Source organism: Telopea speciosissima, chromosome 5 (assembly GCF_018873765.1).
Source record: "Telopea speciosissima isolate NSW1024214 ecotype Mountain lineage chromosome 5, Tspe_v1, whole genome shotgun sequence".
Taxonomy (NCBI): domain Eukaryota; kingdom Viridiplantae; phylum Streptophyta; class Magnoliopsida; order Proteales; family Proteaceae; genus Telopea; species Telopea speciosissima.
Window position 1 is genome coordinate 28,861,616 of NC_057920.1, and position 27,503 is coordinate 28,889,118.

At 41.5% G+C, this 27,503-nt stretch overlaps 1 protein-coding gene across 2 annotated transcripts in view; it reads left to right on the top strand.

The window, feature by feature from the left end:
* The window catches only part of LOC122662149 (probable serine/threonine protein kinase IRE), a 109,093-nt gene that overhangs the window by 44,179 nt on the left and 37,411 nt on the right, over window positions 1-27,503 (top strand). For both annotated transcript variants that reach the window (XR_006332982.1, XM_043857715.1), the window contains exons 7-12: window positions 4,778-4,870; window positions 4,961-5,101; window positions 5,231-5,323; window positions 6,482-6,686; window positions 6,789-6,874; window positions 10,667-10,755. Coding sequence is in view for 1 of the 2 variants with exons in the window: in XM_043857715.1 (XP_043713650.1) it covers window positions 4,778-4,870; window positions 4,961-5,101; window positions 5,231-5,323; window positions 6,482-6,686; window positions 6,789-6,874; window positions 10,667-10,755 (707 nt within the window). In the remaining variant the exon portion in view is untranslated. The remainder of the gene's footprint in view (window positions 1-4,777; window positions 4,871-4,960; window positions 5,102-5,230; window positions 5,324-6,481; window positions 6,687-6,788; window positions 6,875-10,666; window positions 10,756-27,503) is intronic.

Below are 27,503 nucleotides of genomic sequence, written 5' to 3' on the forward strand. Positions count from 1 at the left end.
GATTTTTGATGATATAAGGTATTGTAGGATACTAAATAATGTTATAAAAGAGGGGAAATAAAAAATAACACTTGGGCGCTTTGTTGCCTAAGCGCTTAAGCACCCCTCCACCGCCTTGGGTCGCCTTGCCTCCTTGACAACTATGCAACTAAGTTCACGATCTGGAGCTAAGCGGACTCAAACCGCTGATATCTGACAGTTGGGCAGATTAAAGCTGATCTATGAGCACCATTGCGCTAATGCGCAGCAATCAAACTACTGGTATAGGCTTTGGAAAATAGATTCAACCTATTTATTGCCGATCCAGTAGTATATAGCTCTTTGCAATCAAAGGCGAAACACTCCACAAAATGGAGGATTTTGATCCAGGTGGAGGCTGGCTTTCAAGGGGAGCATAGTTCACGAGCAATCCCAAAGGAATTTCTCTTTTGACAAGTAAGCTCTCATGACCCAAACCAGATATAAGTAGGGGTCCGGCCCTCACGGGCATTGATCAAACGATCACTAAAACAAATATTATTTTTCATAATAAACCATCAATAACCAAATCTCAAACATAAATTATTTACCATCTAATGTAGTCCTAGGTAGGTAGAAGACCCACTAGAAACCAGTATTATAGGATCTGCTATGAACAGGCAGTCCGATTGATGTAAAATATGGATTTAGGTCAAAATTAGGGTTAGGGTTAGGGTTAGGTTAGGGTTTGAAAGTTTGGTTATGCTAGGCAGGTGTAGGGGATTCTATCAGTGAAGGTTACGTTAAGTTTTGATGAAGGAATGTGTGCTGGAATGAATTGGTTGCAAGTTAGGTTTAGGGTTTTGAAAGGTGGAAGATGATGGAATCTAGGGTTTATAGTAACAGGAAATCAGGTGGTTGAATGGGATTAATATTTAGGTTGTGTGTGGGTAGGGTGGAGGGTAATGTATTCTGAAAGTTACAACTAAATCAGATGGTTAAATCTGGAGTTATGGAGGTTTCCTAGTAGCGGTAGAAGAGGCGTAAAAGTGTAATTTACACAATCAACTGGGTAGATGGTAATGAAATTTGGATAGAGTCTCTCTTAGGGTTTGAGGAAGATTCGATCAAAATTTTAGCAGGTTCTAACGGTTAGATTTGGCTGGGCAGAATTCTCGTGAAAATCACCTTGCATGTGACCTTCTAGAAGGGAAGAAGAACAGTTGCAGATTTTCAGTTCTAGACTTACTTGGTGATAAAGAACAGATTGGATCAGACTCGGGGTGATGTTGTCGAATTGAACAGTGCTTGATGATGTAGAATCACTCTTGAAATCATAACCTGAATATAGAACTTGAACGTAACAGCAATGGAGAAAGCAAATAACAAATTCGAACCACCTGGACTTCCCACCGCAAGGTGCCAATCAGATCAAACACCGATTCCTTTAAACGATCCACCCGAGCTTCATACCGCTAGGTGTCGGTTGGATCAAACACCAATCCCACTAGCCTTGATCAAAACATAAGACAAAAATCTTCAATGGAGAAGAAGAGCAGCAAAAACTTTTCATTAATCAAAATTAGTGTTCCAATATTTGGCCCCCTTACAACCTTATATGAAAGATTAAAAAATGGACTCCTACACTAAAAAGGAAAGGCCTAACCCAATCCTTAACCTATTAGGTAACTTCAACTGAGTAGGAAAGTGAAATAACAAAGGAAATAGACTCAAAACATGGCTGGACTTATAGAGTCCTAATCGAGCCCAACTTAAATAATTAAGTAGTCACATGACCACTTAACCAAGTCACATGATCACTTAAGTGATCACATGACCACCAACCAAATAAAAAGAAATCTACTAACTAATCCCGTATGTAACCTTATTACCCATAGTTCAGGCCCATAAAAGTGGCCTATTACATTGAAAACCCATGGGATCAAAGGCCCAACATGTAAATAATCCAACCCTAGACTTATTTCTAGGGAAAGAAGCCCATTTTGGTGATAAACCTGCATCACCATCGTAATTGAAACCATAAAAATCCTACTGGTGGCAGTCTAATGTTTTTCAAAATAAAAAAGACATTAAAACCCCAAATATCAAAGTTTACAAAGCAGAAATTCCCTAATATTTCCATCTAAAAGTAAAATAAATCAACAAGAATTGAAATCACATCCTCAAATCACCCTCGAGCACTCTACCATGATCACCTCGGTCTCAATACTCTGTAATGTCATAAAACAGGGGTGAGCTAAATGGCTCAGTAGAATAAATTATAGTAAGAGCACAACACAACACAACAAACATTCACACATGTCAAACAAATATTTCTGGTATTTCCAAAATAATATTTCTCATTAAACCCTTTCCATTATAACACCCTTTATCACTCTAGCTGGCGTTAAGGGAAATAGAGTGTCACCGCCCATCTCTAAAGGGAAACACTGCCCCTCCATAATTACTCTCTTTCGTCACCCACTCTGTGACTACAAATACACCACTGAAAACTCACTTGTGTATAGTGGGTATATTTCCGTGGCCAACGAAACATGTCTCCTCTGATGGCTATGAGTCTCCACCGGTACTATGCAGAGTATTTACCCTCAAACTCTCCCACCAATTTGAATCACAACACTCTCGATTCAAATTCTTAGAAAACACCAGAAATTCATTTTTTAGGAATATCACAAAATAATCTCAAGGATACTTGATTCAGCAATACTCATCAGAATTTCATAATAATAATAACTTCAACAATGATGGATTTTAGCAAATGCATCTCAGCAGTGCAGTGTATTTAACATCAATTTAATGCTCTTAACTATATTGTATTCCAGCGCACACATAAATCATAATACGTGGAAATAATAGTAGATAAATACCCTCCATAATACAATATTTCAGCGAGCATATGACACATAGTATATGGTAATAACAGTAGGTAATACCCTCCACAGTACTCCATTTCAGCATGTATATACAACGTAATATATGGTATTAACAATAGGTAAATACCCTCCACAGTACCCCATTTCAGCATGTATATACGGCACAACATATAGTAATAACAATAGGTACCCTCCATAGTATCCCATTTCAGCATGTATATACAACCTAATATATGGCACTAACAGTGGGTAAATACCCTCCACAGTACCCCATTTCAGCATGTATATACGGCACAACATATAGTAATAGTAGTAGGTAATACCCTCCATAACACTCCATTTCAGCAAGCATACATAGTATATTACATGGTATTAACATAGGATCAATACACTTATTAGAACATATATTTCTTAACATGTAGTTATCACAGTAATTAATATAACATGGAATCAATACACTTAACAGTTCACATATAATCCAACATACGTATTCATCACAGTGAATGGTAACAACATGGTATTGCTCCACTTAATAGTACATGTATACTTGCATACTTATTTATCATGCCACACACACACACACACAGTGAATATTCTAACTATAATCCACTACCTCAAATCGCAGTCAAGTCAAAACCAGCCTCATAAGATTCTCGTACAACAAAGAGTCACAACCTTACAACGTAAAACGGAAACCATTAGTTATAGTCCAGATCTTATATCATTCCTCTAATCTCTTAAGAAGATAACCCCCATCAAGCTCCCCCACATGCTGCCCCATAGCATAAAGTACTAGAACTCAGACGACTCAACAGTGGACTGCACAAAAGAAAAAAACTATAAAAGAAAAACACTAATCTGGTCTTCTTCTCCTTCTTTCTTCTTTCCTTTCTTCTTCTTCTCCTTGTTCATGAATTCAATAGTTGGGGATTTTCCCCCTTTTTTTCCCTTCCTTCACTCTCTCTCTCATTTTTTTCCCAAAATCCCTCCCTTCTCCTTCTTATCTTCTCTTTCCTATTTCCTTCTTTCTATTTTTCTTGTTTTTCCTATTTTGTTTTCAATCACAATCTCTCATTTCTCTCTTTCCTTGAGTCCCTTTTTATTTCCTCAATTCAAAGTTTGGGGCCCAACAAACTTTGAATCCAAAATAATTTAAAAAGGACCTAATAACCTCTTATTCAGCTAGTGTGACTTGATCCCTGGACCTTTTTAATCCCATCAAGGGTTCTAACCACTAGGCTAAGCCCTTTAGGTGCTTATTAAATACACTAATCTAATTAAATGAGGAACTAGACACTCGTTAAATATTTTTAAAATATCATACAAGTCATAATGCCAACCAAAGCAACGTTACAACTACGAAAGGTTCTACTCATAAGGGCATCAAAGAAAGGATAGTATTAAATTTGCGAAATTGCACTTGAGTTGTGAAATTACAAAAATACCTCTGGGCAGAAATAAATGCGAAAACATGTAGATTTTCAAGTTCCGTGGCATTACATAAGCATTGCCCACCTGCGCGCATTGGCTCATTAGGTAAATACTTAGCCAGGTCGAACCCAGAGAAAAATATTGATTAATTCTGATTCTTTCTTTTTCTATTGTTCTTTTCCAGGTCATCTTTTCTTTCCCTTTTTTGTTAGAACTCTGTTTTCCCCTATTTTGTTTTGTTTGGATACATGTAGCCGACCCCATTAAGTTGGGATAAGGCTGAGTTTGTTGTTGTTGTTGTATGGATCCATGGATCTATTTTTAAATGTAGATCCTGTTCATGAATTAATGAAAATGTTTCCCTTTCCACTCTCAAATCAATGTCACTATTGTTCAGAGTGTATTAATATCACGTACATGAAAATTGAAGACTCATCAGTTTATAATTAGTGATGTTGTCATTAAGAACTAAAATACCTTGAACGTTTCTACAGGTTCTCAAGAAGGCTGATATGATTCGTAAAAATGCAGTTGAAAGCATTTTGGCTGAGCGCAACATCCTTATATCAGTTCGCAATCCTTTTGTGGTGAGCATGTCCTGTGATTTTATGACTTTTAAGGTCATATAGGCAGAGAGTTAGTTTTCTAACCTGCGTTCATAATTTAATGATGAACAGGTCCGTTTTTTCTACTCCTTCACATGCAGGGAAAACCTTTATCTTGTAATGGAGTACTTAAATGGGGGAGATCTTTATTCCTTGTTGAGAAATTTAGGTTGCTTGGATGAAGATATGGCACGTGTATATATGGCAGAAGTTGTAAGAGCATGCCATTTCCCATTCTTTAGTACATTTGTGTAATTTCCAATCACCATTGCAGGTTTGGCTTGTATAATAAATGTTTAGATTAGATAAGTTGATGCATGCACGTCTTTGTACTTTTTTCAGGTCCTTGCATTGGAATATTTGCATTCCTTGAACGTGATTCATAGAGACCTGAAGCCAGACAATTTACTGATTGCTCACGATGGTCATATCAAGGTCATTTCTGATTTAGTTCTGTGCTGTGTGTTTAATTCCACAAGTTCTCTATATTATTTTGGAGATAATTCAAAATATGACAAAATAGGAAGATGCATGGTGATTTTCCATTTTATATTGTTGGGAACATTTTTTTTTTCCTGCAAAATCTGCATATGTGAAAGTAAAGGACTGCAGGAATTTGAATTGAGATAAGTTCAGAGGCATTTGACTGCACTTTTGGCTTATTCACCTGTCATCAGTTCAACCATACTTGACATCTATGATTTATTTTGCATAATTGGTCTGGTTACTGGTGACATCCATTTGTACCTTGATTATTTATAGTGAAAGAAGATAAAATAGGGCTTAGAAGGAAGTAAATCCAAAGACATTGGTTGAACTTGTACTTATTTTTTGTGCTCATATTTAACATTTTATATGATTTTGTCATCTAGTTTAATCTATGGTGGAAGAAGATCTCATCCTCCCTTGACTCATGGAGTTAATATCCTCTAAGAATTTGTGTTTCTCTGAAAATTGAAATCTTGGATGAACAAACATACTTTTTACTTAGATGTAAATAAACTAGAAGAGGGAAGCATAACAGTGATTTTTAGGATTTAGAATAGAAGAAGTATACAAATGGATTTATTTGCTTTTTTAAACATCAATTCAATTCAATTAGGTTCAGGGTACCCCCACCCCCTCTACCTCCAATTCCTCCTTCCACCCGCCCAGAAAAAAAAAAATAAGGAAGAAATATATTATGTTCCCTTGTCCCAAAAGTGTTATTGATAATTGGTTTGATAGATTGCAGACTAATTCATTATTTGATTACCAGGATTTGGCTTCTAGTCTGAGGGCAACCATCTCTTAATCTAACTGCTGTTCCTGCAGTCTTTTAGGATCCTCCAGTCTCAGTATATTATGATAATTATGTCATTGTTTGTGTTCTTATCCCCTAATTTTTTTAAGGAATGCTGAATTTCTGTTGAGATTTTGACATTGTGCATTCTCCCTGTAAAAATAATCACAAAACTTATTTTTCTGGTGCAGTTAATATCTACATGTTTTTTCCTCGACATTTTTATTATATGTCGCATTTGTTAGTTTTATCTAGGTATCTAGTGATATTATTTGTCATTTCTCACAAATTTCTAATCCCTTCTGTCACAGTTGACAGATTTTGGGCTGTCGAAAGTTGGTCTTATCAACAGCACAGATGATCTATCGGGTCCATCTGTCAGCAATTCAGATCTTGCAGATAATGAACCAACAGCTACTGAACAAGAAACATCAAAACGAGAACAACGACAAAAGCATTCAGCTGTTGGTACTCCTGATTATTTAGCACCTGAGATACTTCTAGGAATGGGACATGGTTTGTAGATTTATCTATTGACTGGAAATTACATATTTGTGCACAAATTTTTTTTTTTTTTTCTATCTTTCTGACTCTTTCAGCTTCTTGTACTTGCTGTAGGTGCAACTGCAGATTGGTGGTCTGTTGGCGTCATTCTTTTTGAGTTGCTTGTAGGTATCCCACCATTCAATGCAGAACATCCACAGGTAAGCATTTGTGTTGACATCTATAAACTTCCCTGGATTTGGAAACAATGTGCTGCAAAATAGATGCAGAATTCAATGTTCTGGTGTCCAAGGTTTTAAGCATCTTAACATATCCGCCGATACTAACCGATAAGTAAGTTGAGAATCAAAGGTTTAGGGAATGATTCGACTTGTCAATAATGATATAGGTCAGCTTTATTTATAATAAAGTTACAGCCCTAACAAACTAGGAAAGTAAGGTGCACTCAGTTATGACTCAGCATCCCTATCTACAACGACTAAGATGGTTATCTCAACACTCCCCCTCAAGTTGGTGCAAAGATATCCTACATGCCCTAACAAACTATGATAAAGTTACAGCCCTAACAAACAACGACTTGTCAATAATGATATAGGTCAGCTTTATTTATAATAAAGTTACAGCCCTAACAAACTAGGAAAGTAAGGTGCACTCAGTTATGACTCAGCATCCCTATCTACAACGACTAAGACGGTTATCTCAACACTCCCCCCTCAAGTTGGTGCAAAGATATCCTACATGCCCCACTTGGAAACAAGGGGATGAAACACCTTACAATTTAAACCCTTTTTAAACACATCAGCTAGCTGGTTGACAGAACTAACAAATGGAAAAAATATTCCCTTGTTCAAGCTTCTCTTTGATGAAGTGTCTGCCAATATCAATGTGCTTCGTTCTATCATGCTGAACTGGGTTGTGAGCAATACTAATGGCAACCTTATTATCACAGTGGAGACGCATAGCGTTTTCAGAGGTAACTCCTAGATCACACAAAAGCCCCTAAAGCCACATGAGCTCACAAATCCCTTGTGCCTTTGCATGATACTCAGCTTCAGCACTGGAGCAGGACACAACCGACTGCTTCTTGCTTCGTCATGTTACAAGGTTGTCATCATTTGACCCAGCCCAATCAGCAACAGTGAATGCTTCTAGTTTCAAATGCCCATTATTGGAGAAGAGAAGTCCTTTCCCAGGAGCAGACTTCAAATATCTTGATATATGGGGTACAACTTCAAGATGTGATGTCCGGGGATCATGAAGGAACCGGCTAACAATGCCCACACCATAGGCAATATCAGGCTGAGTATGGGACAAGTAGATTAATCGGCCAACAAATATTTGGTACTGTTCTTTGTCAACAGGTTCATCCATGGCATTGTTAAGTTGATGCTTAACCTCAATGGGAGAATCTACAGGCTTACACCTTAGCATATCAGTCTCACTGAAAAGATCTAAGACATCCTTCTGTTGGGAAATAAAAATACCTCTATTGGATCTTGCAATTTCGATCCCAAGGATGTACCAGAGAGGCCCTAGATCTTTGGTCTCAAACTCCTTTGCTAATATTGATTTTAGGTTGGATATCTCAGCATCATCTTCCAGGGGAAGGTTGCTGTCCCTGAGAGGTGGAGTCTGCCTTTGTTCTTCCATGCGATTTATCTTATCAGTAAGAAGATTCTGGTTAGCTCGCATAGCTTGCTGATCAGCTGAAAGTTTCTGCAGCATAGTCATAATTGCAGCAAGGGGGTCAGGTGGGGTTGGCAGTGTAGGGCCATAGCAGCATGGCCATGTCCTTCCATGTCTCTGATACCAATTTAATGTAGTCCAGGTAGGAATAATTCCCACTAGGAACTAGTGTAATAGGATCACCAATAAGGCTGGCCGATTGGGGTAGGGTTTGGGTAAATTAGGGTAAAACTAAGGTTAGGGCTGGATGTTGATGAAAAGGTTTATAGGGTTTTAATGGGCAGGTCTAGGGGGTTATTAAGGTATAAAAATATTAGGGTTTAGATGGGTTTGAAAATTCTGCAAAATTAGGGCAGAATTGACCTATCGGGTTTTGGGTTTTAATGGAGTATGGTGATCAAGGGGTTAGGGTAGGAATTAGGGGCAGTAACTTGGGTCGGGTGTAGGAGGGGATGAATGAAGGACTCGATGGAAGTTTGGGGAGGATCTGATGGCTGGCAGTGGGTTGCTTGAAAATCAAGCTAAGGGTTTGATGGAAGAGTTGTAGGTTTAATGGAGGGAATAAGGATGCTGGTTTGATGATCTGAATTGGATCGATGGGGAAGGTAGGTTTAGGTTAGAGGATGAGAAATAGAAGGGAATAAACTGAAATTAAAATAGCTTACTGGTTTGAAGAGATCCCCAACAACAGCAGCTTGTGCAATTGTGAGAAAACCTCCCGATCTTCACGATGCAAGGAGTCGCAGGAGTCCACCCACCCTATCCACCTTGAGATCCACAAGGATGTAATACTCTGAGAGCAATGGCAGCAAGCTTGAAAGCAGAAATTTGAATAATTGAACTGTGGGGGAGCCTCCCACGTTGAGCTTTATTTATAATAATATGGCCAAAGGCCTTAACATCAATTCAGTTTAGGAATAGAGCCTAAGACTGATTCCTAATACAAATCAAATCCTCCAGCCCTCAATAGAAACCGTGGAGGGGAACTAATAAGTTTTAAAAAATACCACTTAAACTATTAAAAGGGCTAAAGACATATTTACCCCTAATAGCTAAGTACTTGAAATAAAACTAAGCATGGGAAAAAAAAGGCTCCAATGAAAAAAGCAAAACAGCAGCCATATCATGGCTTCTTCTTCTTCCTAGTGCGTGGACCTGCATCAACCAACCTATGGTCTAAAGTGAAACTCATATTTGGACTTTGTTTTTGCAAAATCCGATAGTGCCAATGTGTTTAAATGGCGATAGGCTGAATACCAAGTTTCGACCCAAACTAGCTCTAAAACCCACCGAGTTGAGGCTTTGAGTCGGAAAAAAAAATGTACCAACTCGGCGACATCTCGACTCAGCTCGGTTTTTTCAAGGGTTGAGTTGATACCGAGTTCCGAGTTTTAGTACCTTGATCGGAAGAGACTTTCTTGTGAACCCAGTAATATTTCCAACCATTCTAACACTGGAATCTGAAGCTTTGGAGCTTATAATAAAAATACTTTTTTGACTATTAACCAGCTGGCCGGAAAATCCTTCATAATGACCAATTAAACCCATTACTTGCTTCAACGAAGACTTCAGCCCTTTGAAGAAAATGATATCATCATTGGCGAAGAGACTATGGGAGATACATGGGCATCCTCTCGGAAGTGGTAGTATGACGCACGGCCTTCTGCAAACTGATTTTCCAGGCCCTGACTAAGGACTTCTTCAGCTATAATGAATAAACTGGGAGAGAGTGGATCCCTTGGCGGAGGCCCCTGGTCGATTTGAAGTATCCCTTCAGTCCGCTATCCATTACCACTGAGAACCAGCAATTTTCAAGAGTCCTTTTAATTAAATTCACCCAAGGCTCAGAGAAGCCAAATTTTTTAAGAACTTAATTCTGTCGTAGGCCTTAACCATGTCCAATTTCAGCACCACATTACCTCCTCGCGTCTTCCTATCCAGATCCTGAATCACCTCTTGTACCATTGCAATATTATCAATGATATACCTTCCTTGGACAAAGGCACCCTGCTCTTCCGATATCAAAGAGGGTAAAAGAATAACAAAGGTTAATCTCTCTCTCTCGCCCTCTAAAATTCCATAGTAATATTTTGACAGTTTCTTTAAATGGCATGCAATAGTTTCCAAATGGCTTCTATTTTCCTTTTATCAGAACTTCTTGGGGTGTCAATTACCTCTTTCTGTAACTTCTATAATTGTACCTTAAAATGTTGTTGAAACATTATTACAACGTGAATGCATTTTTAAGGTCAGCCTTTTTATTACTATGGCAACAAGGATCTAATGTTTAAAGGGTCCTACTGCAGCAAATTTTTGACAACATAATGAACAAAGATATACCTTGGCCAAAGATACCAGAGGAAATGAGCTTTGAAGCATATGACTTGATTGACAAGTAAGTCTTTTGAAGATAAAATTTATTGTACAAAATTGTTCAACATCAGCGCAATTTCTGATAATATGGATGATTTATGTGTTTCTTTTATGTAAAAAGATAATCCATCATCAGGGCTTGAAATGTTTTATTATTCTTGATAGAAAATTCCACTCGATCACATATTTTTTTTGCCTGAATACCTTGAAATATATTGGACATTATTGTTGAATCAGTATCCAATATTGTTTCTCTTTTAGAGGTCATGGATACTCCTAAGTAATCCAAGCATGTAAATAACATCTCAATCAACCTCTTCTTATACTCATGGTTCCTTAATATTGACCGTCTACCGTCATTTGGAATGTTGTTAATGTTAAAGTAAATGCTGATAATTCTTAAAATTTATGTACAGTACCAAGTCTTGAAGCTAAAAGCTTCTTGCTTCTGAAAAACTAATATTAACCATCAAGTTACAAGTAATCCAAGCATGTAAATAACATCTCATGCAATCTCTTCTTATACTCATGGTTCATTAATATTGACCTTTTACCTTCATTTGGAATGTTGTTAATGTGAAAGTAAATGCTGATAATTCTTAAAAATTTTGTACAGTACCAAGTCTTTGAAGCTAAAACCTTATTGCTTCTGAAAAACTAATATTAGCCATCAAGTTTCAAGAATAAGTATTGTTTGAATTTATAGATGCTATTAACTATATCTTCCCTCTTTACAAAAAACTCTTTCATGCATTCATAAACTGCAATGTAAGTCTGAATTTAAATTAAATTACTAAAGTACTTGGAGAAATAACATATTTACCTTAGCAATTGTACACCATGCAACCTCTAATGGACTCAAGAGGAGAAGAGAGCATCAAGCTTGTACTAAACTGGATGTAATGATGTATCAAGAAATTTTACAGTGAAGAGCAGTTGAGATATTATACAAGTTTCACCAAGCCACGGTTATTTATGAATTAACGAATGCCAATGACTTGGAAGGAGCTACACATGCAAACGGATGAAGTGATCCAAGTTTCAACAGTTCAGAGGATTAAGTTGGGTATTTGTATATCCCAATGTAATCCTATGTAACAACTCCAACTGCCTTGATGCTCTTTAAATGTATGTAAAAAGTCACCCATAAGGAATAGGTAGTGAACCAATCTCTTAGGAGAACAAGTTGCCAATCATTCGTGATTTAATAGAGAGGGTGTTCCACCAGTGCTACATGCTGTGGACGACCGACTAAAGTTGGATGTGTTAGAGTTTATGTAATAAGGGTAGTTTGGGCATTAGTCTAGTGTCTTATTTACTTATTTTGTATTTCCTTGTTTTACCTTTTACCTCCCTAGGGAGATGGTTGTAATTTACTATTTTCATATTAATGAATCAAATAGGGGAGACACAAAGAACCATTCTCCCTAAAATATGATTTTTCAGGGGTGTGCACGTTTGGATCCCGTGGCGTAGGATAGATTTTGTGGGTTTTTGAGGTTTTTGGAATGGCGATGCCTCCTCGGGAGGATCACCCTTCTGAGCCTAGGCTTGGGGGGCCCCCTGCGGAGTCTCAACCATCGTTTGCTGCCGTTGTCTCGCAGTCTCTTGCTCAGCTGTTGGTTCAGGTTGAGTTAAAGATGCCCTCTTCCTTCTTTGGGGTTCCGGCAGTTTTCTTCTCCAAAGATGAAGTGGCTCTCTCGGAGCGTGCTTTCGCCACTTCATTGATCGCTAAGTGCAGCTATGGGGCGTCCCCCACTCTTTGCGATCAAGGAATTTTTGTAGAAGAGATTCTTTCTTCAGGGAGAGGTGGTGGTCTCAGTGTTGGATCCGCGTCATGTACTGCTGAGGTTCTTAATTCTTTCTGATTTCGTCAAGACCTGGTTGAAGGAACAGGCCCATGTCCAGTGCTATCTGCTACGTTTTATGAGGTAGACATTGGATTTTACCCCCGACTGGGAGTCTTCGTTTGTGCCGTTGTGGGTCTCACTGCTTGGGTTGCCGGCCAACTTCTACCAGGGCAATTTCCTTGTTTCTATTGCAAGCTCGATTGGCAGGGTACTTAAAGTGGATGGTGCAACGGTGAGCTGCACTCGCACCTTGGCAGCGCGTGTCTGCGTTGAAGTGGATTTGAGGGCTTCCCTCCCCTCGCAAGTATGGGTTGGCTGCTGCTCTGACGGATTTGATTAGAAGATCGTGTTTGAAAGGTTACCCTTGTACTGCAGTTTCTGCTCAAAGATTGGCCATTTAAAGGAGGTTTGCAAGAAGGCGCTAAAGGTGTCGTCGAAGTTCTTTGGCCCTCCTTTGTAGGGAGGTAGCGATGGGGTTCAGGGCTCTGTTCCTAGCAAGGGGGCAACTATCGCGGCAAAGGTGATTGAGCGCAACTCTTTGGGGGTCTTTATCCCTATGGGAGAGGGGCCCTCGTGACCTGGGTTTCTCGCGGCTGACGGTGACTCCAATGGGAGGGGAGGTAGGTGGAGACCTGCAGGTTTGCTTGCTTATTTTGCTCGGAAAGGGCTGCCAGGTGTGGCTGCCCCAGCGGTGGAGGCTTAAGTGATTACTGTGGAGGAGGAGGGGAGGCCTGTTGTGGCTGTTGAAGCAGGGGCTCTTACGCCAGGTGTTCTGGTTACCGAGAAGGAGCTAGCGTCAGCTCTGGCCGGTTCGGATGGCACGACAGATGTGTTGCTCTTGCAGGTGGCCTCTGGTGTGGGTGCAGGCCTTATGGACAAGCGTTCTCGGTCAGTGGATGTGGACACACGTCCTTATTTTGAAGGGAGGTCAGGGGTGCTCTGTGGTAGGAATGACTTACATGTGGATGAGGTGCAGGTGGCTCAAATGGATCGGGATGCGCTGCTGGAAAGTTTTAAGGCCTTCCGGGCCTCTCTTGGGGGAAGGGTTTGCTGGGCGCTTTAGAAGGTTGGTGATGGCTGCTGTTGCTCCGTTGGACTCCCCTGTGGTGGGGGGGGGGCAGCTGGCCATGGACTACGCTGCCAAGGTATATAAAAGGCATTTGCGCAAATAGAGACGATTGCTAACTGGTGCGCGGTGGGAACAGCTTGGCTACAAGAAAGTTAAAAAGAAGGGTACTCGGTAAGTGCATGGTGGAAGCCAGCGACATGTCACAAGGTCCATGGGACCGGCCCGTTCACATCCTACAACCCCCTCATGAATTGTCTTTTTTGGAATGCCAGAGGGGTTGGGAATAAGCCTACGTCTAGGCGTTTGAAGACCTTAATCAATCTGCACAATGCAGACATTGTAGCCATCGCTGAACCAAAAGCACAGCCTTCAAAGGCGCGTTTGATTCAGAGGAGGATTGGCATAGATTATGTACATCTTTCATAGAGGATCTGGATCTTTTGGAGGGCTTCGATGCAAGTCTAGTTGGTTGTGGAGAATGGGCAGTTTGTTACTTTGGATTGCTTGATGACAAACTCATGCGTTTCTTTGTCACTGTTGTTCATGGTTTATGCTCGGTATTGGAGAGAAGAGTGCTGTGGGACGCTCTTGCTCAGTTTTTTGTTGATTTTGGCCTCCCTTGGGAGGTGGGAGGCGATTTTAATGCCATTCTGGTGCCTTATGAGAGGTTGGCAGGAGGCTTGCATGCTCGATGGCAATGGATGAATTTGGAGACTGTGTCAATACGGCTGGTCTCATTGATATGGGTTATGTGGGCAACATGTTCACGTGGTCAAATAACCAGGAAGGCGCGAGCAGGATGCTGGCGAGGCTCGACCGCTTTCTGGTTAACTCGGCTTGGATGTCAGTGTTTCCTAGGTGTGAGGTGTCTCACTTGAACAGGGTGGCTGTCCTCTACCTCCAGGAACTAGTCCTTATCAAGCTTTAAATTCCAGCGGATGTGGCTACACCACTCGAATTTTCAGAAGTTCGTCAAGAATCAGTGGGGGTTCCGGTTGATGGCTCTCTTCTTGTGGTATTGTTTTTGAAGTTGAAACGCTTGAGGGGCTCCCTTCGTACCTGGAATAGGGAGGTGTTTGGTAATGTTCACCAAAAGGATAGGGATGCAGAGGATGCGGTCGGTAGGGCAGAGGTGGCCGCGGACTAGAACGCAGGCCCTCAGGCTCGGGAGGTCCTTGAGGAGGCCAGGAAAGGCCTGGAGGGGGTTCTGTTGCAGGAGGAGATACTAGAAGTAGAAGTCCAGAATCTCCTGGTTGAAAGAAGGGGATAGGAACACCAAAATTTTCCACTCTATGGTCAATGTTCGTCGAAAGCAGGGGGAGGTCCGCAAAACCAGGTCTAGTGATGGTTCCTGAGTCACTTGTCAGGAGGGGGTGCAGGCGGTCACAGTAAACCATTTTTCTGACATATTTACTTCTCAGGGTTGTGCTGTGGATGAGGAGTTGCTGTCTTTCACCCCTCAGGTTGTGATGGAGGAGGATAATATCTCTTTGCTGGCCCCGCCTTCTTTGGAGGAGGTGAGATTGGCAGTTTTTTTGCTCTCTAGCGATAGTGCCCCGGGCCCGGATGGCTTCTTCGGGCATTTCTTTACGGCCTATTGGGAAGTGATTTGCTATGATTGCTAGGCGGCGGTCAAGGACTTTTTTGGTGGTGGGGATCTCCCAAGGAGCTATACATCTGCTAATCTTGTGCTCATCCATAAGAAGGACAGCCCCGAGGTAATGTCGGATCTTCGGTCCATTAGCCTCTGTAATTTCTCATATAAGATTATCGCCAAGATCTTTGTCTCCAGGTTAGCAGGTTTACTACCCTCCTTGGTTGCGGAGGAGCAGGGTGCTTTTGTACAGGGGCGGAGCATACACGATAACATCTCAATTGCTCAAGAGGTCACCTTGGACTTGAATAGGAAGACACGGGGGAAATGTCGTGTTGAAGCTGGATATGGCTAAGGCCTATGACAGGTTGGAGTGGAAATTCCTTTTCTCGGTGCTTGCTAGGTTCGGTTTCGCCATGGCCTAGATAAACTTAATCAGGAAGACCGTGGAGAATTGTTGGTTCTCTATTGTGCTGGGGGGGGGTCAGGCGTCTGGTTTCTTTAAGTCAACAAGGGGTGTGCGACAAGGGGATCCCCTATCCCCGGCGTTGTTTATTCTAGCTGAGGAGGTTCTTAGTAGGGGCATTAAAACTTGTTTGCTGAAGGACGTGCAACCTACTTCTCGCTTCCGCGCGGATGTCCTGGCATCTCCCATTGTCTATATACGGATTACACTTTTACTAGGGGTTTAAAAACCTCTCTTAAGCAAATCATCGTGTTTATTAGTAAATATGAAGGTTTTTCAGGGCAACTGGTCAACATGCAGAAAAGCTGTTTTGTGGTGGGTGACAAGGTCTCGGGGGCTAGAGCCCGAATGGTTGGTGCGGTAACTGGTTTTTCAAGGCGGTCTCTTCCTCTAACTTACCTTGGGGCTCCACTTCATTCGGGCCGGCTGAAGATTAGTTTCTTTGATGATTTGATTGGTAAATTGAGAGGCAGGGTGGAAGGGCAAGCTGTTATCTTCAGGTGGACAGATTACTCTGTTGCGACATGTGTTGTCTTCCATTCCCCTACATGTGCTTGCTACTTTGGAGCCCCCAAAGGCGGTTTTTCGACGGATCTATGGTATTCTGGCTGATTTTCTCTAGGGCAACTCAGATTGGGGAAAATGCAGGCACTGGGTGGGTTGGCATAAGGTGTGCAGGCCTCTTGAGGAAGGAGGGTTGGGGATCAGACTGTTGGAGGAGGTTGGCCTCTCACTTAGATTGAAGGGCCTCTGGAGGGTCATGTTGGATCGCTCCCTTTGGAGGGACTTTTTCATGGCAAAGTTGCTGAAAAATTGCCATCTCGCCTTGACTTTCTCTCATGGGGTGGGCTCCAAATCTTGGAGAAATACCTTGCCTTGCAAGGACACCCTGCTGTCCAGGTCTAGGTGGCTTCTTGGTACAGGTGACATTTTCTTCTGGTTGGATGATTGGACTGGAAAGGGGCCTTTGATGGATCATTTAGATAATGCTCTCTAGATTGACACATCTCTTTGGGTTTATGATGTGTTGGGGATGGATGGCGGCTGGGACTAGACTATTCTAGGACAAATTGACTCTGATGAGGTACGACAGAGTATGCTCCAGGGTGGCTATGCGCTTTCAGGGAAGGAGGACAAACTGGTTTGGACTCCCTCTAGTGATGGTCGTTTCTCAGTGAAGTCTGTTTGGAACGAGATGAGAGGTCGCTCGCCTGAGGTTCACTATTCCAGATGGATTTGGAACCAGACTCTGCCAACAAAAATTGCTTTTTTTACTTGGCAGCTTTTTAATGGCTCGATACCTATGGACAAGTCTGTGATGGAGGTTGGTATTCCCCTGGCTTCAAAGTGCAATTGTTGCGGGAGCCCTAGAAGCGAGTCAACAGATCATTGTCTCGTGTCTGGTGGGACTGCTTCTAGGGTTTGGAGCTTTTTCTCAGGGGTTTTTAATGTCCCAGTCATTCTTGCTCAGGATGTTAGAAGCCGGATTTTGCTTTGGTATGAGTCGACTAGTTGCAAAAGTCTCGCTGACTACATCGCTGGGTTCCTGCCCTCCTTGATCATGTGGGAGCTTTGGAAGGAAAGGTGCAATAGAAGGCATGGGGAAAGGATGAGGTCGGCTCTGAGTATCATTGGCAGCATAAGGGCTTGGGTGAGGTGCTTACCGTTGCCCTCCAAGCTTAGAAGAAGTTCATCGATGAGGGGGCAGCAGATTCTTGGTGCCCTTGGGATTGCGGCTCCCTCACGTAAGATAGCTCGGCCTATCCCGGTTTATTGGTGCCCCCCTCCTTTTATGTCGCTGAAACTGAACATGGATGGAGAATGTAGAGGGAACCCTGGTGAAGGTGGAGGGGGAGGGGGTTATAAGGGACAGCGAGGGTGTTGTCCTGGCAGCCTTTGCAAACTTCTATGGCCCCTGCACGAACTCCATTGCTGAGCTGCATGCTTTGCGGGATGGTTTGAAGTTATGTCAGGATTTGAGCCTTTCTGGAGTGGTGATTAATTCGAACTCTGTTTCCACGGTGCGCATGATCAACCTCAAAAGGTGTGGTTTATGGCAGGGATGGTACTGGTTTCAGGAATCTTTGGTGCTGATTGGCTTGGTCAGGCCTTGCATTTCCTTCGCATATTGAGAGAGCAATAGGGCGGCAGACTTGCTAACAAATCATGCTTGCGATGAAGGGCTCTCCGCTACGTTCCGTCAGTGCAACTTGCCACAGGGAGATTTCCAACGTATCCTGAGGGAAGATAAATCAGGTTTGCCTGTTCTCAGGCAGTAGTGTCTCATGATTCTTTATTTTTTATTCTTTATTGGGTTAGGGGTAAGGCGGCATGCCCCCCCCGTGTATTCATTTATTCTTTTTGGAACTTAATAAAAGTCTAGCGGCTGCCCCGGGTCCCAGGTACTATTCGGGTTAAAAAAAAAAATAGGGGAGAGGAAGATACTCTCCAACCATTCGGTTGTCATCTCTTTTTCTCTTCTTCTCTTCTCTCCTTCTCTTCTTACTTCCTATCTTCTCCTCTTATCTCTTGGATTAATATTACACCATTTCCAACTTGGTATCAGAGCACTCTCTGATTCTGGTTTGAGAGTCGTTCTACACTTAGCTTCCTTGTATCCTTCTTTGGAACCCGAGAAAATGTAGAGGGTTCCAATAGGAGGTTATACCATGTAAAGAATTACACAAAAGTAATATAATGAAGTTCTCTCATCATCAAGAAGGTCTTACAAAAGAAGTTTGAGAAGTTTGAAGACCACTCAAAGAAGACATTTGGCTGTTTGCAGCTCAAATCGAAAAAAAACAGCCCAGATTACTGTTCCGTGAACAGTAACCCGAGAACTGAAATGCTCTCCTTCCTCATTAGAGCTTTGTTGGAGTTGGTACCTGGCCCATTGAAGTCGTCTTAGGGCCTCCTTTCAAACCCCCAAAAGTTTGGTTGTAAAGGAAGACAGCCCAAGGTCTGCAACTTCTTTTTTTGGCTGCTGCTACAGTAAATCCGCCAGCTGTCTCTTCAATCTGTGGTTTCTCTCTCATCAGGTCACCATTTGCAACATGGCTAGGCTCATTTGAATCGTCCAAGGAGTGGGAATCTTTGGTTTGTGGTCTTGATTCTTGAGGTTGGGAGTTGAAGGTGCATCACTCCTTTCTATCGGTTTCCCTCAGTACCACCAGGTTTGCCTTTTTTGATATTTTTGGTCTGAAATGGTGGTGTAGTTGTGCTTAATTTTTGGTGGTTGGTTCATGAAGTTTATATGGAGTTTGTTTGCTGGTTTGAGGTGAAGTTCCATTACACATAGCATGGTTGAGTGGCTTCCCTTCATTTTTTTTCACTAGTTTATCACCCTGCAGAATTTTTTCTTACTCCTTGGAAAGAAGGATTTGGGTAGAGATTCTCCCCACTTTGTTGCCTATTATGTCGGAGGACAAACGAAGAGGCCAAGGGCTTCTTGTTGTTAATGAAGAAAGTAGTTTGAGCTTATCCAGTTGTGGTGTCAAATTTCTTTGAGTTGTTTGCCTTGTTTGGCTGTTGGATTGTGTTTCTTTTTTTTTTTTGGGGGGGGGGGGTTGAGAATATACTCCCCATTGGATTTAAGTATCATTTCTTTTTTTGGGTATTCCTACATTATGTTAGTTCTTGGAGCAAGAAGCTAGGATCCACCCCAAGGAAATGATAGAGATAGGTTCCATTGTGACCATTGTGGGAAGTCTGGACACACGAGAGAGAGATGCTGGATACTTTATGGCTGTTCCCCTGGTATGCACGGCAGCAGGAGAGGGGGAGCCAAAGCATGCTCCATATGGACTACAAACAGACACTATATCGCTCACTCAGGATGATATTGCAGCATTTCGCAGAGTTTTGCCATATCTAGATAGCCCTACTTCTACACCTACAGTGCCAGATTCTTCAGCTTTCACTTTACAGGCCTCTACATCTGTTCCTTCCACTACCTCTACTTGGATTATTGTCTCTGGAGTCACTGACCATATGACCGGCACTTCTCACTGTTATGACTCATACTCTATCTGTTCTGGTAAGGACAAGGTTAGAGTTGCTGATGGTTCCCTTTCCTCTATTTCTGGTAAAGGTAGTGTTCGTGTCACTTCTTCTATCTCCATTGACTCTGTTCTTCATGTTCCTCAGTTTCATACTAACCTCTTATCTGTGAACCACCTAACCAAATCCTTGAATTGTTCTGTCACTTTTTTTCCATCTCATTGTGTTTTTCTGGATTTGGTGACAAAGAAGGTAATTGCCTGAGGACGTGAGGAAAAGGGACTTTCCTTCTTGATCAAGGGACTTTACCTACTGCTCGCTCCTACACATGTGGGCGTAATGACAATAGTACTGTCGACTCTGTGATGTTGTGGCATCAACGTTTGGGCCACCCTTCTTTTGGGGTTATGAGGACAAAATTGCCCCACTTATTTTCTTCCATTCCTTCTTCCCATGTGTTTCAGTGTGAACCCTGTTTGTTTGCCAAACATTGTCGTTCTCCTTATCCTAATCAGGGTAATCGATCCACTATTCCCTTCCATATTGTGTACTTCGATGTTTGGGGGCCTTCCCCCACTACTTCTTTGTTTGGCTATCGCTATTTTGTTTCCTTTGTTGATGACTATTCCAGGGCCACTTCGACCTTTTTGTTGAAACAAAAAAGTGAGGTCTATGATGCCTTTAAAAATTTTTATCAGCTCATTTATACTTAGTTTCGTACTCGCATTCAAATTGTTCGTTCTGATAAAGGGGGGGGGGGGGGGAGTATATGTATGGGGGGCTTCAACAGTTTTTTACTGATCATGGCATTATCCATCAAGTTGCTTGTGTGGACACCCCTTAACAGAATGGGGTGGCTGAAAGGAAAAATCGTCATTTGTTGGAAGTCACTAGAAGTCTCCTATTTGGCATGCATGTTCCAAAAACCTTTTCGTCTGAAGCTTTTCTTACTGCTTCCTTTTTAATCAATTGCATGCCCACTAAACTTTTGGGCTCCAAATCCCCTTTAGACTTGTGGTCTCCTCAGACTTCTGCTTTCTCTTTTCCTCCCAAGGTGTTTGGGTGTGTCTGCTATGTCTATGTCAACAAATGTGCTCGGTCTAAGCTTGATCCTAAGGCACTCAAATGTATTTTCCTTAAATATTCCTCCTCTACCAAGGGGTATAAGTGCTATCACCCCTCTTCTCGAAGGCGACTTTTCTCAAAAGATGTTACCTTCTTCTATACCTTTATTTGCTTCTTCTCAACACCCTCTTCAGGGGGAGAATTGTGGAGATGAAGAGGCTGTCTCTATCCCTTTCCTCCCACCTTTGCTGCCTTCTCCATTTCTGTTTGATATTGGGAAACACACAGAAGGGGCTGTTGTTGATACTGATACTCATTCTGGTGATGATGCTAGCAATGAAAAAGAAGGGGCTGTTGTTGAAAATGGTTCTGGTAATGAGGAAGATTACCACATTAAATACAAAAGAGGTGAAGGCTTGCATAATATAGGACAGAAGACCTGCCAAGAGCCCTCTTTGGATCCACATCCTGAGATATATCCTCCTTAGTCAGGTAACATCTACCTGCCAAGAGCCTTCTTTGGATCCACATCCTGAGATACAACCTCCTCAATCAGATAACATCTCTTCTCTTCCTTCTGATTTAGATCTTCCCATTGCTACTAGAAAAGGAAAGAGAGCTTACACTATTCCTGTAGCCCAGTTTGTTACCTATGATGCTCTCTCTCCTACAGGTGTTACCTTCATTGCTGCCCTCTCTTCTATTTCCATCCCAAAAAATGTCATTGAGGCCATGTCTGACCCAAAGTGGAAGCAAGCCATGTCTGAGGAAATGATGGCCCTTGAGAAGAACTGTACTTGGAAACTGGTTGATCTTCCCAGGGGGAGAGTTCCAGTTGGATGCAGATGGGTCTACACAGTCAAGTACCGATCAGATGGTACGGTTGAGAGATACAAGGCCTGGTTGGTGGCTAAAGGCTACAGTCAGGTGTATGGGATCGATTATCAGGAGACATTTGCTCCTGAGGCAAAGCACAACTCAATAAGAGTTCTTTTTATCTTTGGCGGCTAATCAAGATTGGCCATTCTATCAGTTGGATGTGAAGAACGCTTTCCTCCATGGTGATCTAGAAGAGGAAGTGTACATATAGACTCCACCTGGCTTCAAGTGTCCCTCAGTTGAAGGGATAGTGTGTCTGCTCAAGAAGGCACTATATGGTCTCAAGCAGTCCTCGAAGGCTTCGTTTAAGAGGTTTAGACAGGCCATTTTGAAAAATGGGTATTCCTAGAGCCAAGCTGACCACACTTTATTTACCCGGCGAGGTAATGGTACCATCACTGCCCTTATTGTCTATGTTGATGATATTGTAGTGACTAGAAATGACAGGGCTGAGATAGCTAGGTTGAAGACCTACTTGGCTCAACAGTTTGAGATTAAAGATCTAGGTCCCTTAAAGTACTTATTAGGTATTGAAGTGTTAAGGTCTAAGAAGGGAATAAATATATGTCAAAGGAAGTTTGTCCTAGACTTGTTGAAAGAGACAGGGATGTTGGGTTGCAAACCAGCAAACTCTCCTATTGATCAGAATCATAAGCTAGGAGAAGACTGTAGACCTTCTCTTGTTGATGCAGGGAAATACCAGAGGCTTGTAGGGAAATTGATCTATCTCTCTTTGACTCACCCAGATATCACCTATGCAGTTGGGGTGATGAGTCAGTTTATGCATGCCCCCAAGAGTGGGCACCTGGATCCTGTTTATCGGATCCTCAGATACTTGAAGTCTTCTCTTGGAAAAGATCTCCTATATGCAAATAACAATCATTTGAGAATTGAAGGCTACACTGATGCTGATTGGGCTGGTTCAGTTTCTGACAGACGATCTACATCCTAGCTATTATACTTTTGTGGGTGGTAATATGGTCACATGAAGGAGCAAAAAGCAACCAGTTGTGGCTCGGTCAAGAGCAGAGGCAGAATTTAGAGCTATGGCTAATGGAGTATGTGAACATCTATGGTTGAGACGGCTGGTCCAAGAGTTGGGATTTGATACTGAGGCACCTATGAGACTCTATTGTGATAACAAGGCTGCCATAGCATAGCACAAAACCCTGTGCAACATGACAGAACAAAGCACATTGAAGTGGACCATCATTTCTTCAAGGAGAAGTGTTGGTTGAACCGTGGGTCAGAGAGAGGGAATAAAATAATTGAATTGTTTGTATTAATGAGAGAAAGGCCCCTCTATTTATAATAGAGGGGAAGTTACAAATAATAGAAGCTAGGCGATGTGGGACTAAAACCCACATAGCCGACATAAACTAATAACACTTAATAACATAAAAATAACCCCAAAAGGACCAGAATACCCCCACAGTATTCTGGAGTACATTATTCTAACACTCCCCCTCAAGCTGGATTGTACAAATAAGAAAGAAGGAAGATCCAGCTTGGACTTAAAGAAGAAAAAAACTCTAAAAGAAAAAAAACTCTCTCCATAACAATGCTAACACTCCCCCTCAAGTTGGCGCATACAAGGTACTAATGCCCAACTTGAATGAAAAATGAGAAAAATAAGTTGTAGCAGAATCCAGCTTCAGAATGAATGCAGCTCCCAAATAGACCTTCAAGAACTTGAAAAATATAGACCTTCAAACTTGGACCGACTTGATCAACAAAAAAGGCATCTCTCACCAATCTTTGTCCAATAATAAATCTCTGAAGTATAATCTTGAAGATAAGCAACTAGGGTAGCCGGCAAATGAGTTAAGCAGCAGTAAAGAAGATTAAGCAGCAGAAAAAGCAACCAAACTGTAGGATCTCATACATAGTTGTCATGGCGTCGCCATGGCAACGCCATGGCGTCCTGGCGCTGGAGAGGGTTGCATGGTGACCTATGCCATGGAGACCCTCTTTGATTTCTTCTTCCTGTCTCTCTTTCCCTCTTCGATTTCTTCTTCCTGCCTTCGATTTCTTCTTCCCTCTTCGATTTCTTCTTTCCCTCTTCAATTTCTTTCGATTTCTTCTTTCCCTCTTCGATTTCTTCTTTGATTTCTTCTTCTTGTCTTCTTTCCCTCTTCGATTTCTTCTTCGATTTCTGAATTTTCTTCTTAAAACTTAAGAAACAATAGAGAAAAAATAAAACATGGCTTGAGTATACATCTATTAACACATTAAAAATAGAGAAAATAAAAAATAAAACATGGTCGACATGCTTGCCATGGCAACGCCATGGTGGGCGACATGTCGATATATCGACGTGACACCCCTCCACCGACTTGGATCGCCGTGACAACTATGATCTCATATGGGCAGGCAATAACCAAACATCTTCAAAACTTTAAGGCCAACCTCCCCCTTATGACTAACTTTAACCCAATAACAAAGTAGATACTTATTGGCAATGGTGAAACCTCTAACCTTCTCTATGTTTTGCACCAAGTGTCCCTGCATGTTCTGCTCTCTGCAATGGCTGCAGGTATACTATATATTGTATCCCCCCTCACATGTAGTGCACGTGGACATAAGAGAGATTAGGTTAGAGATAGGGCCAAACATAACATTCCAGAATGGTTCAATGGCTGCCAAGTGTAATGGAAAAAGAAGAAATGGTAAAGAAGAGAATACCATTAACTTCCAAGGGTGTTATGGGTAATGCCAAAGGTATGTTTTGGGAGGTGGTGAAAGAAAAACAGCAGTGGGATAATGGAATAGGATTAACTTGGGTAACATAGAAAGCTCTAACCTTCTTCCATCAATCAAACACACATTTTGAATGGAAACCCCTGCAGGGGAGAAACTCCTAACCCCAATATTCAGATCTGAAAAAGATACAAATCTGATTCGAAGTAAGGAAATGCTCCAATTGTCAAGGCTTGTTCCATCTTCAAACAGGGAGGATCAATTGTGCAAAAGATTCCATGGTAGAAACTCCCACATGCTAGACAGTACTAAGAAGATATCCGGACAGCAATGAATGGAAGTAGCCTCAACAAAACTGGATCAGATCTGAATCTGTAACAATGCTAGTATGCAAGCTCCAAAGTATGCCGGATATTAACCAGAAAGGCTCCACATGACCGAATAGTTTCGTAGGTGCAACCAAAAAATCGTGGAACACACTGTGGTAATCCCAAATAGGCTGATCTCCAGGGTAGTAGATTCGAATCTTCAATAACGAGAGAAATTCGATCTCCAATAAGAGGAAACATAGTCACAATTATAGGGCAGCAGTATTCCACATTAAGGCAGCAGTAACACATCAACCCGTCATACTTACAGAAGCCAATCAATAACACCAGCCAGGTAGGTAGTGAAGCTCATAATAACCAACCAAATAAGATAAATAACCAGACAAATCCATAGGTAGTTGAAGCAGCCCGCCATATAGGAACAAGAAAAACAGCTTGATAATTGAAGAAACCAAGCCAACAGAATGAACTGGAATTTTTTTTACTAAAAAACCTGATGTAAGATGCTGAATAATGGGCTGTATACTCCTCTGATGTTGATAAAACTCTCCTCAAAAAATTAGCAACTGTGGACTGCCCTACCCCTTAGATCGATTATAGCCAGGGTTTTATAAAAAACCCCTGAAAGTGAATATCGATTGTAGGGAAGGGGTCTTCAACAAAGGTGAGGCTGACATGTCAAAGGTATTTGCTTATTGTAATACTTGCTGACCAAAAACTGCTGGAATGGATCTCCAGTTCGAATGACCAATCTCCTTGGTAATTGAGACTTGATCTTCACATGGGAGAAATACCAAAAAATCGCAGATAATGAGGACAGCAGCTATCTTGGGCAGTAGACCTTCTTCAAGCCATAAATAGTTGAAGTAGAATGTCCTTCGTGATGGTAGAAACACCAACAAAAAATTCCAAATAGCAGCAAACATCCCTAGCCCAAATCGATTTTTATCGGGGTTTTGGAAAACCCTGAAAAGAAGAGATCGATTGGGGTAGGGGTCTTCAAAAAACTTGGATAGGTGCAATATTGAGGTCGATTGGTCCTTGAAGTGAGATGTATCAACCCTCCAAAAATTAGCAAAAACTGAAACCTGAAAGTCACGATTTTTGGTAGGTAACCAAATTAGCAGGTTAAGGAATTTTTGCTGTAGAAACAAATCCAGCCATCAGAAAGGGTCCAAACTTAGGTCGAGTATGGCTTGTAGTAGTAGGGAATCACCCCCAAAAAATTAGCTGCATCTGAAAAGGGAAACCCTAAAATCGATTGGAGTCAGGGTTTTGAAAAAACCTGACAAGTTGAGATCGATTAGGGTAGGGGCTAGAAAGGTTAATGAAAGATGGAGAAATAGAAAAAAGGAAAGGAGGTCAATGGAATAGGGTAGGAAGGTGCTGGAAAAGGCTGCATATGGTGCTCCAAAAGTGGAGGATCAGTCTTCTTACGGGATAGGAATCTGATCTCCAAAGACAAAAGGGAAACTCCAAATCGCAGATTAGGGTCCAGCAGGATTTTAATGAAAAACGATAGAAGAGAAAGGGGGGCAGAACTAAATCATCGATATTATGTCTACCTCATTAGTACTGCCCCTGTTTTTGGGCTGAAAGGGAGAAGAACAGGAGCAGGAAAAAACGAGAAAAGGGAGAAGAGGAGGTGAGATCGATTGGAGGAAAAGAAGGGAGAAAATAGGGTTTTTCTCTCTAACCTAGATCAGACCAGCTCTGATACCATGTTGGTTGAACCGTGGGTCAGAGAGAGGGAATAAAATAATTGAATTGCTTGTATTAATGAGAGAAAGGCCCCTCTATTTATAATAGAGGGGAAGTTACAAATAATAGAAGCTAGGCGATGTGGGACTAAAACCCACATAGCCGACATAAACTAATAACACTTAATAACATAAAAATAACCCCAAAAGGACCAGAATACCCCCACAGTATTTTGGAGTATATTATTCTAACAAGAAGATTGACTCAGGATACATTTGTACTCCTTTTGTTAAGATAGGTGATCAGTTGGCAGACATTTTTACCAAGGGGCTCATCCATCATCAGTTCAGTACCCTATTATGCAAGCTGGGAATGTATGACATTTATTCTTCAGCTTGAGGGGAAGTGTTAGAGTTTATGTAATAAGGGTACTTTGGGCATTAGTCTAGTGTCTTATTTACTTACTTTGTATTTCCTTGTTTTACCTTTTACCTCCCTAGGGAGATGGTTGTAATTTGCTATTTTTATATTAGTGAATCAAATAGGGGAGAGGAAGATACTCTCCAACCATTCAGTTGTCATCTCTTTTTCTATTCTTCTCTTCTCTCCTCTTCGTACTTCCTATCATCTCCTCTTATCTCTTGGATTAATATTACACCATTTCCAACTGGATGATGACTAGATAGGAATTCCCTTGCATCAAGCGATCCAATCGAACCTCCCCTGCTGGACGGATGACTGACCCAATGGATGATCAACTGGATAATACCTTTCTCTGTCTAGAAAAACTTCCCAAGAGCAAGGGTTTTGGGCAAGGATTGTGGACCAAGGTTTAAAGCATTGGTATTGGGTATCGTATCGGTCGGGCGATTTTAAGAGATGTATTGTATCATATCGGAGATACGTATCGATTGGTGCAGAAACGAATGAAAATGATCAAAATACACATGAAAATACACTTTTGGACATCAAAAACAATATTGTAGAATTCCGTGAATACTAGCTTGAGTCAGAGTGACTATAGCTGTCTTTATTTATAATGAAGAGAAGAACATTCTGGAATGACTACAAGGATAAAAATACCATTAGGACAATTCTACCCTTAAACCCGTATTACA